Source organism: Arvicanthis niloticus, chromosome 22 (genome assembly GCF_011762505.2).
Source record: "Arvicanthis niloticus isolate mArvNil1 chromosome 22, mArvNil1.pat.X, whole genome shotgun sequence".
NCBI lineage: Eukaryota > Metazoa > Chordata > Mammalia > Rodentia > Muridae > Arvicanthis > Arvicanthis niloticus.
In genome coordinates, this window is record NC_133429.1 from 16,874,932 (window position 1) to 16,889,878 (window position 14,947).

Consider the following 14,947-nt stretch of genomic DNA (forward strand, 5'->3'; position numbering starts at 1 on the left):
AATTATTTTCATTTGTTTGTTTTTTGTTTTTCGAGACAGGGTTTCTCTTTGTAGCCTTGGCTGTCCTGGAACTCACTCTGTAGACCAGGCTGGCCTCGAACTCAGAAATCTGCCTGCCTCTGCCTCCCAAGTGCTGGGATTAAAGGCGTGCACCACCACTGCCCGGCCGTAAAATTATTTTCATTCATTGCTACTTTATTGCTAACTGTGATTTTGCTACTGTTGTAAATTATAATCCACATATTGAGAACTTGTGATCTAAACGATATCTTTATTTTTAGTTGTATGAAAGTATTATCAATCTAAGGCTCTGTTTCAATAAGAATATCAATCCTGGGCAGGGATAGAGTGTCTTAGTTTTTTTCCGGCATGCTTTTCCTCAGGCTTGCCCCTGCCCTTGCTCTGCACGGGGCCCACAGGTTAGTCCTGTGTTCTTTGATATGCCTTCATCACTGCTACTTTTTTATTTGAACCCCCTCCCCCCCCCCAACCTTCTACACACACCCAAGTGGTTTCCAGGTCTGGAAGTTATAGTAATTCATCAGCAGTGGAGTGCATTAGGTCCTCAGTGGCAGAGGGATTTACATCTCTATCAGACAGCAGTGCTTCTCCATGCACCATAAGTGGTGATTGATTTCAAACTATAAGACATAGTCATGAGAACAAGTATTCTCAAGGTGATTTTTATCTTTCGGTAAACTGCTGGTTTTATGATTTTAAAATTACTTTTTAAAAATTAATTTTATTTTTATGTGCATTGGTGTTCTTTCTGCATCTATGTACCATAGGTGTGCCTAGTACCCTTGGATGGTTGTGATCGGAAGCCATGTGGGTGCTGGGTGGGAACTGAACCCAGGTCCTCTGGAAGAGTAGCCTGAGCTCCTAACCATTGAGCCACCTCTCTAGCTCCTAAAGTCACTTTTTTTTTTTTTTTAAGTCAAAGAGGATTTGGCAAAATAGGTGTAGCTGGAGTACGTAATTAAATGGAAAATTTGTTTCATTTATAAAATGATATTTCGATGTTCTCTGTTCATGTGCTTCCTTTTTAGTGGGCTTTTTCCCCCTTTGTTTCTAGCTGTGTGTTGGGGTGGGGCACCACCTTAAATAGCTACAATCACTCTTGTGGTTCTGGCACATGAGACTATGATGATCAAAAGCGTCAGATGACTTTTCTAGTAGATTATTTTCTGAAGTCACTGAAACTAAGCATCTGTTTAAAATAGAATCCCCTTTGTGGGGACTTATCACATGCCAATCAATTGATTAATCATGATGAGAAAGTATCTACATTTTGAAGATTTTTAAAGTCAGATTTTAATTATATTTAAAATTTTAACCTATTGACTAGTAAACAGTATATTTGAAAATTTGCTTAAAGAAAATAATAAACTTTTTGTAGAACTAAAAATGTTATCTTTTAAAATCCTGAGGATTTGGGGTTGTGATTTATTTAACTTATTGGGGGCTATGCTTTTAGAGAAAACTGACCCTTCTCCTGATAGCTAAGACTTACTCTTGACTAGGGGTAGCCCTGCATGCTGCTTCCCTCTTCCCACTGGATCTTGGTTCTCCACCATTGGCACCAGATGCGTAGCTACTCTGCTGTGACCAGAAGGCACTTTCCTTCTAGTCATCTACCTCTCCTGGCTCTTACACTCTTTCTGCCCCCTCTCCCACAATGATCCCTTAGCCTGTGAGGGCGGGAGGACAGTATGGAAATTCTTCAGGACTGGACATTCTGCAGTCTCTTATTCCTTATAACCTACTCTACTTACTTGGCTGGTTGTGGACATCTGCTGAAAACAGGCTTCTCTGATAGGTTGAGATGTTTCAATCAACGTGTATAATGATAGGTCATTAGGAGTTGGTTTAATACTGTGTCCGCTTAGCAAAATAGTAGTAGTAGATTCTCTCCCAGGGTCTGTGATCTGTCTAGTCACAGATTCTTCCAGGTATGGGTTTCAGCTTGTAGAGCAGGTCTTAAATCTAAACAGAGTGGTTGGTTACTCCCATGATATTCATGCCAGTATTGGATCAGTGCACATGTCCTGCCAGACTGGTTATTGTAATCCACACGCTTCAGTCCTCTGGGCAGTACTGATGATTACTTTTCGGCTCTGAGAGCATGCATAACATGAAAGCTGGCCAGAAGAAATGAAGCTCCCCAGACAGCACCAGCTTGCGTTCTCTGTATGGTTGCTATCTTCAGCCATAAGGTCTTATCTCATGTTTTTGGAGGATAACCAAAAACACTGGCAATAGTTTGTAATCTTTGAAGACCTTTGGGCACTGGGGGTGGGGGGTGGGGCACATGGCCTGGTGCATGTGTCAAAGGACAACTCACTGGACTTAGTTCTTTCCTTTTATCATATGAGCTCTGGAGAGCAAATTCAGGTCATCAGCCCTGGCTTGGTGTCATGTGCCCTTACAAGCTGAGCCATCTCATCAGCCCCAAGAATGTTTTGGTTTTTTGTTATATGGTTTTAATGCTGAGGTTTAGGTTTGCCTATTTTATTCTGTCTATTTTGAGGTAACTCTTGCATATGGCATAAGAGTTCAGCTTCACTGAATTCCATTAGAGTGACTGATTTCCCAGCACAGTTGTTGGAAAGATTGTCCTGATGGTTGGTCTGGGCTCTTAGTTCTACTGCTTAGGTGTATGTGTTCCTTCTGGTGCATGTATTAGAGTGTTTGATTACTGTAGTGTTTCAACACACTGTAGTAAGGAGAATAGGCGCCCTCTAGTTTCCTAATATTTTAAGATCATCATGATTATTCAGGGTCCTTGGAATGCCATACGTACATTTTAGGGAATGTTCTATTTTTTGAAAAAACACAATTGGACTTTTGATTGGGCCATATTGAATATGTAGATCCCCCTTAAGTAATAGTTTTAATAGACTTATCTTCTAGTTCATGAAAAGGGGTTATATTTTAATTTACATCCATCTTTCTGAGCTTTATTCAACAGTATTTTTTAGCTCTTAGCATATGCCTGTTATCTCATTGGATAACTCCTAAGGATCTATCTTTTTATTACTTTTTAAATTACTATTATAACTGTTTTTTTTTTGTGTGTGTGAATGTATGTATGTGCTGTATGTGCACATGTGTGGGCATGGTTGGGCATTGTTCCTCAAGAGCCATCTATCCTTTTTGTTGAGAAAGAATCTCTCACCAGTAAATATAACTTGTCTGAACTTTTTTTTGTTGTTGTATTAATTTGTTCTCCTTGGATGTTAGAAATCTACTTAAATTGTACTTTTTCAAGAGTAAGTGGGCATTTTACATAATCCTGGGATATTTGTTTACTTTATTAGGTTACTCACTTTCTGGTCCACAATTCATAGAATTTTCTTATCTTCTTACTTAAATTGGTAGTAATATTCTCAATTTTAAAAATGGTGTTTATTTATTTGTGTGTGGCACTTAAATACCATGGCTTGTGTGTGGAGGTAAGGACAACCCTGAGAGTCTGTCTTTCCTGCACTGTGTGTGTTTGGAGGGTTAAATCAGTCACTTGGCTCAGCAGCAGGTCCCGGACGGACATGAGCCATCTCACTCTCTCATTGGTGTAACATTTTCAAAGAACTGAATTCTGTTTTGTGTGTCTCCACTCTGTTCTTATTGTATTCTTCTTTTAATTAGTTTTGGGTTTAATTGGATCTTTGCTTTCTAATTCTATAAAAGGTACCATTTGAATACTAATTTGAGGCTTTCTTTTTCATGTAGACAGTACAGCTAGAAGTTTTCTTGACACTTAGCTCTGCACTGTAAATTTTGGTGTATTGTATTAGTGTTTTCATTTGTCTCAAGGTATAGTCTGTGGTTGTGAGTTTTTCGGTAGCGTATTAATTAGGATTGTTTTATTGTGTTTTCACATATTTGTAAGGTTTCCTTGTTTGATACTTAGTTTTATTTTATTAGATTCAGAAAAAGACACACATGCACACACTTGTGCCAGGAATATATCTCAGGAAAAGAGCCCCCGCCTAGCATATACATACATGTCCCTGGGTCTAATACTAAAAAAGGAAAACCATGCTTTTAGTTTGTTTTGTGGTCTGTGGTCTGGTCTGCAGTGTGTTCTGTGCACACTTGAGAAGAGTTAGTGTGCACTGTTGTTAAATGAAGAACCCTGCATATGTCTGTCAGGTCTTATGCACTAACTGTGCAGTGTTTTCAAGTCCTGCTTCTTTTTGTGTGCTTTCCTTGTTGTAAGTTGGCTGGTGACATTTTCAGTTTATTATAATCCTCCTTTTACTTTGCCCTGGAAGCCTTCCTTTTCCTTTTTCTTTTTTTGCTTGTTTGTTTGTTTTGTTTTGTTTTTTTGTTAGGCAGGTCTGTTGGGAACAAATGCCTTAATTTCTCTTTCATTTCCAAAGTACAGTTTTGTGGAATAGAATATCCTTGGTTAACATTTTATTTTTCCCTCTAATATTTAAATAGACTGTTCCTAGCCTTGTAATTTCTAATATATCTAATATATCATCAGCCTTTAATCATGTTGAGGAATCCTTGTGTAGATTAAAGAGTTTCACTCTGGCTGCTTCAAGATTTCTTTCCTTGGGATTTCTATAGTTTCAATAAAGTATCTCGGTGTATTCTTATTAATAAAGTATCTGTTTGTATTCTTATTAAGCTTCGTGTATTCATGTCTTTGTTATCAGAGTTGGGAAGTTTGAGGTCAACATCTATTTGTCTCCATTTTTGCTGTCCTTCTAGAACTTTCAGGATCCTGGTATTCGTGTGTGTACTTGTGTGACAGGGTTCCAAATGTCCCTTGTGCTCAGCTTTTTATTTTATTTACTAGAATTTTCTTCATTGTTTGACAAACTAAATATTAAATTGTACTCTTGTAGATGATGGGTAAGTGGATCCTTCCCTGCTGTGTACTCTTACTCAAATGCGCTACAATAAGAAGTAGATCCTCTTGGATCTACTTAAACCTACCAAGATCTGTTTAATGTTCTGTGTTCGCATGTTTCCTATTGCTAGAGTTCTTTTTCTTGGAAAACAGGAATTCTATATCTATTAATATTTCCCACTTTCTACCCTTTCCCCAGGCCCTGGGACTTTTATTCCAGTTGTTGTTTTGGGGGGGTTGTTTGTTTGTTTTATGATTTTTGTCTACCATTATGAAGATACTTTTAAAGCCTTGTTTTCATGCCAAATTTATATTTCGCGTTTGCAGCATAACTCCATTTGGACTAAGCACTCTCATTGGGTAGGTGCTTGTTAGCCACATCGGCCTAGATTTCGGGTAGACAAACTCAGCACTATATTATAATACAGCATTTATATATAATTGATCTATGCTATATGCTATTATTTTAGTCTTTGTCATTCAAGAACAATAGGCAAGATTTGTGGCCAGCAAACTTGAAAAAATGTCATGTTCTGCAATATCTACTATCTGGTTGGACAGACACAAGGGACCCTATGACTATGTTAGAGACAGTGGCAGCTGAAATGTTGATAGGCTTTTGGTCTGGTTTAAGGGCTGACTTTGAGTGGTGCCTAGCATGCACGAGGTTTGATTCTCAGCACTGAAAATAATTATTGGTGTGACTTAGTCTCAGTATATAGAGACACTCATCACACATGCAGTATTCCAAGGGCTTATAGATTTTCTCCCACACATGAGGTTTTCCTCAGACCATGTAGGGTTGAGTTCCCAACCCTGCGTAGTTAGGCCTGGCACTGCTTTAACCTTAGAAAGAAAGGCTTCTGTAGTGCTGGCTCTTTTGTTGTTCTTGTTTCTGTCATTTGACTTCTGACAAGGCCACACTCTGTAGCTCCAGTCTATCTGGGAATTCACTGTGAGGCCTGTACTGAGCTGGAGCTAGCATTAGCCAACCTCTCAGGTGCTAAGACTATAGTGTGAGCCTTGCCTAGCCTAGCATAAAGTTTGAGAGAAACTAAATGGTAGTTGAAAGTAATGTACTTTACCTTAAATATCTAAGATGTAGAAACAGATGTCCTGAATTAGTTTCTGTCATGGGAGAGCTGTTCTAAAGGTGCAGCTACAGAAGCGAAGCAGAGAGATGACATTTAGGATGTGCCTACAGTTGGCACGTTTAGGCCATGACTCACAGTTAGCGTGTTTCTATGGAATCAAGTTTCGCATACTGGGCTGCTTCCCATTGATATCTATATATTACCTTGGCTAATACACACCAAAGCCTTCATTTTGCCTTTGATGGAATAACTTTAAGTGAACTGAAGTCCTGCTGAAAATACTAGAAGGACGGGGGAATGAGGCCATTTTGAAAGTATATAAGCCTGTCCAAACTTGAGTAGGATTCAGGAGGCCAGGGGCAGAAACACCATATTTCTGGTGTTGGTGAGTTAATTAACAACCTTTAAACTATGCACAATGAAAAGATAAAGGCTGAACAGGGCATAAGAAAAGAGCAAAAAGCAATTGGGGACAGTACAGAGCCTCCACTACCCTGCCTTTATTTATTTTTGTATATTTTATTTTTAATATTTTATATACTTATATATGTAATTATTGTATATTTAACTTAACAGCCTCCGCTGCTGTTATTCTGCCCTAGATTTACAGTTGGAGTTCCTTGAAGGACCTTAATGTAGACGGGCCAGTAATGCAGAAGTAGGTCAAAGTCTCAGTGTCTGAGGTTCATTCAGTCTCCAGTAGTTTCTGTCCTTCATTGGATTGTGTTCAACTGCTGACCTGCATCTGCTTGGATATCCAGCTAGGGAAAATAAATAAAGCCTCTGTGGAGGAAGATAGCCACATCTGGAACCTCTGCATTCCTCCAGTTTTCACCTCATCATTCACATAGTATCTTGATAGTCTGTAAAATACTGCTACCCACACAGCAAAAAGAGAAAAAAGTCAGCAGGAGAAACAGATCAACGAGTTATAAAGACTATGGGGGTTATAGACAGGAACTTTAAAATACGGTGATTAGTATGTTCATGAAAATCGATGCTGAAGCTGAGAATCTCACCGGGGAACTGGAATCTATAGAAAGAATCAGATGGGGGTTCTATAACTGAAAAAATGAGCAGCACAGCAAGTAGATGGGGTTAGTCACAGGCTAGACACAGCTGAGAAGAAGGATGAACGGTAAACTGGGCGATAAGTTACGAGACACGCAGCACAGACTTGTCTGTTTCAGTATCAGGACTAACCCAGGCTGGGCCACGGCTGCTTTTTAGACCCCCTAAACAGTATGTTTTAAGATTGGAGCTTGGAGATGAAGAGAAGCTGTATTAGACTGTAGTTGCAATACTTGCCTTTTAATGTGTGTTGTTTCATGTTTTATTATGGTGATTTCTTTCTAAATTAAAGTAAATACATAACTGGGAAGTGATCAAATATGAAGTTATCAGTTATAAATTTATATTTGTGTTTGCCAGACTTTGAGCAATAAAAACTTTCTGTGAGTCACTTGTTCAGCAAATCTAGAGTATACCATTAGAATGAGAAATTGAGCAAAACACAGATGGAAAACATAAACAGCTAGATTTATTTTAGCATCGGGATATTGTAAAGGCTGAATGTAAATTGTTTTTTATTTAGGATAGCTTGCAAGGTGCTCTGGTAAGCTTGCTTATTACATGTAGGTCATAAAGAGCAATTAGAAAAGACACTAAGGTAAATGATTGAGTTGCTTAGTGGGGCAAGTGCCTTGTTTTTCAGTTAGTAAGGCTCCACTGACTAGTAAGACAGGAAAAGATTACTGCTGGTTACATTTGATGTCTTGTAAATTGTAACATGCATCCTAATTTCAGAAATGTTTGAATTGAAAGAAAAAGTTAATATTAATCTTACCCCTAAGTTCTGTTGTTTGGTGTTTAATGGTCTGCTCAGGGAAGGTCTTTGAATGTTTTACTACCGTGAAAATGGGATAGGCCATGGATCTGATTGGTTCTGGATGCTGGTTGAGACTTGTTTCCAGGACCTAAGCATCACAGTAACAGTCACCTTCAGAGTTTGCAGAGGGCACAGTCTAGGGACTTCATCCCCTCTGATCCCGTCATTCTTAAGGTCTCACTGTTCCATAAAAAGTTTGCCCCCTGTTGATACCAACTAAATAGAGCACAAATCAGACTATATTTTTAAACAAAAAGTTTAGATTCTATGATGTTTGCTAGAAATGAGAATCCCTTAATAGATTCATATTTTGAAGATAAATTCTAAGCCCAGGGTGACATTTTCTTCAGCAGTAAAATACTTAAAACTAATTTTTTAATTTGTTCTTTAACTTCAGAATTTTTCAAGCCACATCCAACTGATAGGATGAAAAAGTTTAAGAGGAGACTGTCCCTTACGCTCAGGGGAAGCCAGACTATTGATGAGTCGCTGTCGGAGCTGGCTGAACAGATGACCATAGAGGAGAGCAGTAGCAAAGACAACGGTAAGTGTCTGTGGGGAGAGACTTAATGACATTATAAATACACTTAAATCTTCAGATACGCTGGAGATGGGATTTTTGTTGATCTAAGTCTTTGGTTTCTTGGAAACAGAAGACTGACCTGAATGTGCTTGGCTAGAGTCACGTTCTGCTCTCCTCCCAGTCTGCAGCATACCTGGTCCCCTACTCCCAGGAGGGCCTTCATGTTTTTACTGCTTCTCAAGTTCTTACATATGCTATAAAATTATACTAATTGTTAAATAACTATTGGTAAATTATCATTTAAATATTTGTATTAGATATACTGTTAACACAGGATAGTAAGGTGGTAAAATTCCTGTTTGTAGCTTTATTGTATAATCTTAAAGCATTCTAGATATATAGTGACTATCTCTATAGATTACAAGGATCATCAGATGAGGGAATTTGCTATTTTCTTATTTTATGTACCACCGTGTGTCCATAGTATTGAGAACTCTTATATCAGAGACAAAATCATTATGTTTTATCTGACAATGCTTTTTACAATACAAAGTAGTAGTGCACAAATTTTAATGTAACAATTTAAAGAGTTTATTACATTGAACTAAAATGTAAACTTGGTGAAAGTTTTAGAACATTGTTATATACTCAAAGCCAAAATAAACCTAAGAATGTCCTAGTGATCAGGAAGGAGATAGAAACAGCCAATAATGAGCTATGGTTTTCGGTGTCTGAGAAGTTCCCTTGCTTGAGCTTGAAGATCTGGTTCGAGATCTCTGGCAGTCTGCAGTCAAAGCCTGATGGCTCGCTTCATTGTCGGGCAAGGCTTGTGGGCTGAGGGTGCAGCTCGTTGTGCAGGTTAGCAGTCGTGATCTGGGACTGCGGATGCACTACGTACACACTGAAGTACTGCTTCACCCTCTCGGAGAAGTCAGTTTATCCTACACAGCTTTCACAGACCTTGCCTTTCTTCCTCCGACAAACCGTTGTTTGCTGAACACTGTCCATCTTGTTAGCAGAGCCATGGCGACCTTGCATCTGTTCTCATGGTCTGTCTTGGTTTTCTAATGTTTTCCTTGATGGTTTTTTGACAAGAGCAGAGAAAAATGAGCTCAGTAAGGAATTCAAGTCAATGATTTGGTTATCATTCTGTATAGGGGGCAAAAGTTACATTTGTCTCAAATCTTGAAGATGATTTTGTAATAGTTATTCCTCTTCTAAGAGAATGTGCTAGGCACACGGAACAGAACCCTGCTATTCTCATAGATCCCTGTTGAATTCTTGGTGGTGATAATGGTTGACTTCAGCTTGCTTATTTTTGTGCTAGAAATTCTGGCCATCGTGTTTGCCAGTGATGTTCAGAGATAAAGAGGCACAGTGTCCATCATGGTAGGTGGCTTTTGGAGTGCATTCCTCTGAGTATTTGATTACCAGACAAACATTTTTATTAAAACCGAGTCATGGACTATACACTGACATTTTAGAGCTAATTAATAATTTAGACTAATTGAATGTTTTCTGGAATATTTTGGTAATTATCTTAAAACCTGACTAGTTTGTAACAAGTGATAAGATGTTAAAAATGTCCAATATTTTGAAAATAGTGTAAGTTGTTTCTTTGTGACAGACTTTAAAAAGAAAGACTAAGAGCACTGTCTTCCTCATCAGAGCGGTCTGAAGTCATACATAGACAGACTTTTCTTTCACCCTGAACTACCATAGTTCGTTGCTGCTTATTCTTGCTGTGTCATATGGATTTCATCAGTAATTTTCACAGGAATGTTAAGTCTTTTTTTTTTTTTTTTTTATCTATCATGTCAGTGCCTACTAGCTGTACTAAACACAGTTTCCCTCTTAGAGAGTTTAGGATTGTTTTTCCCATTTTGTGTTTAGCATAAGAACTACGTAAGCTAGGTTGCACACAGAGATAGAGCCTGTGTCAAAGGACTCTGCAAGAATGTATGGAGAGTGTACTATTTAAAAGTCTTACATGTAACATAATCCGCTTACAAAGCAAACACGATTTGTGATTTGTCTAGTTTGAAACAGTGAACATTCTAGTTTAAGGAATAACTGAAGTAGTTTGTTATTTCTCTGAGTAAACTGCCTCAGACCAATTTTTGATCTCCTGTCTCTAGTTTGATTGCATGCATGGTCAAGAGATCTATTATGCTTATGTAATATATAGACATGTGTATTGTGTACTATAACAAAATGGAGACATACACACTTACAGGGTTGTAAATATATTAGAAAAATTAAATGCACATGGTACTTTTGGTTATCTATAGTATTCTCCCAACTAGAATTTGAGAGATTTTTGTAATTTCAATAACCGTGTCCCACTAAGAAGGCGCTGTGCCGTGATTGTAATTCACAGTATACCGTGCAGCTGTGATGTGTGCATGTTGACTGGTGGGTCGAATCCAGAAAGGAAAAGTCTTGAATTTTACTAACTGAATTGGTGATCAGAATGTAAAAATAAGCTTAAAATTGTTAATCTTGGCCACCTTACACACACTGGCCCCTAACTTAGAACTGCTTTATTTAAATATAAATTGAAAATTTATAAATGGAAGAATAAGAAAGTATTCCTAAAATACCATCTATGAAAGATAACTCAAAAAATTATAAGTTTTTATTTTATCTATGTATTTATTTATTTAGTTTTTGTAGCGTGGGAATTTGACATGGGGCTTACACGTGCTAGGCCAGCACTGTGACACTAAGCCATAGTCCCAACCCTGAGTCTTTGATCTTTTAAAACTGTCAAAAAAGATTAAAACTGTCAAAATTAATTAATTAATTAATTTGTCTCTAAAAGTATTATGAAGTATTATACTATTAGATATTTCTGCTTGGTAATGGGTCTTCGTTTGTTTAAAGATTCTTTATATAACAGAATACCATATTTGAAGCGATAATCTAAGCTTCCATACTGATGTACACTTAAGTTTTTCTGTTATATTCACTAATTGACATCCCTTTCTGAAAGTCTAGTGATAGAGGTATAGATTAGATGCCTTTTGGTAAGAATCTTGTGTATTATATTCTACAGCGTATTTAACCCTGTGTGCGACCCACCCATGGTAGTCATGAAGGACTAGTTTGCAAATAATTTTAAGATGTGAGTAATTTGATACTAAGAAACCTGGTGGGGCATATTAGTAACTGTTAACCAGTTTTGGTCATGGTACCAACCTGAAATGTTAAGGTATTTTCTATAAATGTGTTTTCATAGAAATTCCTTCTATCTATTGCACTTTGAATGAATTGCTGAAGAAGTGAGCTTACATGTAAACGATCTCTGTTACAGCCTGTGTTTTGTTCTGTTTTCTTAACCCTTCTCTTGTGATCCTGACTCTTGGGACGGCTGTGGAATGATTCTTGGATGCCATGAACCACAGAGCCCATTGTGAAGAATGGCAGGCCGCCAACGTCTCACAGCATGCATTCCTTCCTTCATCAGTACACAGGCTCCTTCAAGAAGCCCCCATTGCGGAGACCCCACAGTGTTATTGGCGGAAGCCTTGGTTCCTTTATGGCAATGCCCAGGAATGGAAGCAGATTAGGTAATGTGCTTATTTGTCTGTTGTGTTTGACAATCTGCTCATAGGACATGCATACTGAGTGTTATTGTATGAAGAAAGCCAGCCACTGTCATTATCAGATTTCCTCTAGTCATATAGAGACCAGGTGAGGACCTGAAGGGTAACAGAGAGATGAGGGGTGCTAACGCCATAGAGAAAGATGCTTGCATGTCTGTTCACGCAGAGAGGATTCTGCTTCGGCAGTTCTACAGGTTGTACCATATACTGACAGTACAAGAAGTCGATGTCACCTGACTGGTTATTCTTTCACCTTTATGTGCTTTTGAAATATCCAGGAAGGATACCTTCAAATATTTGTGTTTCTTACGTCTCTTGTCTTTTTTGATAGTGTTGTATGATGTTTTGATTTTAGAAATCATTTTAAATATAGCCATTTTGTTGTCCCATTAGATTGGCTATTAACTACAGCTCCTGAATGTCGTATTCCACTGTTTGCTTTATTTCTTGCCATAGTAGCTTACTACCTGGTTCATTTCCCTAATTTTAAGACCATGAGCCTCTCTATAGTGTAGCTTCATCAGTGAGAAACATGCCTTTATGCCTGCTAGCATAGCACAGAAAATGGTGCGCTGGAGCTGTCTTAAGCTGGTTCATGAGAGATGAGTGTTACAATTGTTAAACATAGCTACTTTTATAGTTTACATTGTACATGTACAAAGGTAAGCTAAATTAAAAACCAAAGGTAATGAATACTCCAGAGTCCTTACCCACAATTGGTTTCCTGCTATCTACTCTCTGAGATAATGTTATTTGTGTCAACAGTGACAACACTGTGTAATGGTGTGCCATTGCATATTTCTGGACCCTGTCACCTGTCTAGTAATACTGTGCCAATAATTTGAAGTCAGTCATGAGGGAGTATTTATCTTCAAGAAACCAGGTCTTAGCTTGTAATTTTGTTGGCTGTGTAGTCAAGAGTTAGTTATGTTTTAGGTTTTATGTACTGGAGTCTGTTGCATATTCTTTTTCTGTGTGTAGTAAGCTGTTAAAAATGTAGGAAACATTTTTAGTTCAGGAGCAATGTAAAAACATCTGTTCTTGAGACTCTTGGTCTTGAGTTAAGAAAGTAACATTGAACCAGGCAGTGGTGGCGCACGCCTTTAATCCTAGCACTTGGGAGGCAGAGGCAAGCGGATTTCTGAGTTCAAGGCCAGCCTGGTCCTACAGAGTGAGTTCCAGGACAGCCAAGGCTATACAGAGAAACCCTGACTCGAAAAAGCCAAAAAGGGGGGAAAAAAAAAAAAAAAAAGAAAGTAACATTGAAAATGATAGTAATGTTGATCAAATTTATAGTGTATTATGTAATGTAAGTGGCATAAAACTTGAATAAGAAGTATTCTCTAGTTCATGATATGCTTCATGTTTCATCAAAGTCCTTTACCCCACTAATAAGTTAGTGAGTTCTGACATCCACCTCCACTCTCTCACCTCACTTGTCACCCGAGGAAGACAGAAGCAGGTGCGATTGTTACCTGATTAGTCTCCTGATTGAGTCAAATGGTACTTAGTGTTTATGCCTATCTGAGAGTGATACTTTGGTTGGCAGTCCTTGTAGGACAGGCTGGTTGGTTTTGTTTGCTTGTTGGTTGCTTGTTAGTTTTGAGGAACTGAACCTGCTGCCTCATGAAGGCATGCCTCAGAAATGCTGAGTCACTGAGCTTACATGGCCTTGCCAGTTTGTCCAGGCAGGTCTTGAACTTGTGCACTCACTCTCAGAGAGTACAAACTTAGTTTTGTCGTAGATATTCAGCTCAAGACAGCATCTCACTGTAGTCTCAACTGACATCTTCTGTTCCATCCTGCTGCCTTAGTTCCAGAGTTACAGGCGTGTGCCACCACATCCGTCTTGCTACTGGTGGGTAGCAGCTTTTTAAATATTTTAAAGACTATTCTGAGTTAGCTCCATTTTCTTGTTGACCTAATGATATATCTAATGAGAGAATAGTCGTAAGAAGCAAAAGACGAGGTTTCTAGTCCAGCTGTGTGCCTAATCTACCTGGTCTAAAAGTAGGTTACTTTCTTAAGTCTCCTAGAATCTGGAAAATGAGCAAAGTTAGAGTAATTCTCAAGAACTGTGTCAAGTATATAATTTTATTCAATTCTTGATAATAGCTTGAATTATTTTTCTTGTAAAATTCTTCATAGTTTGAAAACAGAGATTTCCCCCTCCTACCTCTGTCTCCCTAGTGCTGGTGTTAAATGCTTGTGCCACCATGCTAGATACCATAGTTTGCTCTGTAGTGCTACGAGAAACACCATGAATAAAAGCAATTTGGAGAGAGGGTATTTTTTTCTTTTTTGGTTTTGTGTTTTGACTTCAACATTTCCTGTTACAGTCCATCACTGAGGGGGAAACCAAGGGAGGAGCTTAAGCAGGGCAGGAACCTGGAGACAGCAATTGAAGCCGAGGCCGTGGAGGAATGCTACTTACTCTCTTGCTACACACGGCTTGTTCATCTTGCCTTTTCAGACAACTGAGGGCCGCCTGGAATCCATAGTCAGCTGGGTCCTTAATATCAATTATTAACCAAAAAAAAAAAAAAAAAAAATTCTCCACATGTTTTGCCTACAGAGCAGTGTGATAGAGGCATTTTCTTAACTGACTTTTCCAAGTGACTCTAACTTGAGTCAAGTTGGCAAAAAACTAATCAGTTCAGTTAACCCCTTGTCACCTTGACAGACACGTCACTATTAAACCCTAACCTTTCCTTTCATGTGTTCCCCCAAGATAGTGTGCTAATATAGCTATTATATAACTCTAAAACATACTATATCTTTAAAAGTTCCATAGTTTTTTTTTTTTTAAACTATTCAAACACCTTTTAAAAAGTTTGTCTTTAAAGTATCTTAAAAGTCCAAGGTCTCTCAATTTGAACTGCTGTAAAATAGAAGAGTTACACACTTCTTGTTCCAAGAGGGAAAAGGCACAACACAGTTCCAATAAGATGAGAGGAAATCCAGCCT

At 38.3% G+C, this 14,947-nt stretch overlaps 1 protein-coding gene across 3 annotated transcripts in view; it reads left to right on the forward strand.

Moving 5' to 3' along the window:
- Positions 1-14,947, forward strand: part of Cdk17 (cyclin dependent kinase 17) — a 77,186-nt gene that overhangs the window by 38,523 nt on the left and 23,716 nt on the right. For all 3 annotated transcript variants that reach the window (XM_076919999.1, XM_076920002.1, XM_076920000.1), the window contains 2 exons: positions 8,247-8,393; positions 11,780-11,944. In XM_076919999.1, the coding sequence (XP_076776114.1) occupies positions 8,276-8,393; positions 11,780-11,944 (283 nt within the window). In that variant the 5' untranslated portion in view covers positions 8,247-8,275. The remainder of the gene's footprint in view (positions 1-8,246; positions 8,394-11,779; positions 11,945-14,947) is intronic.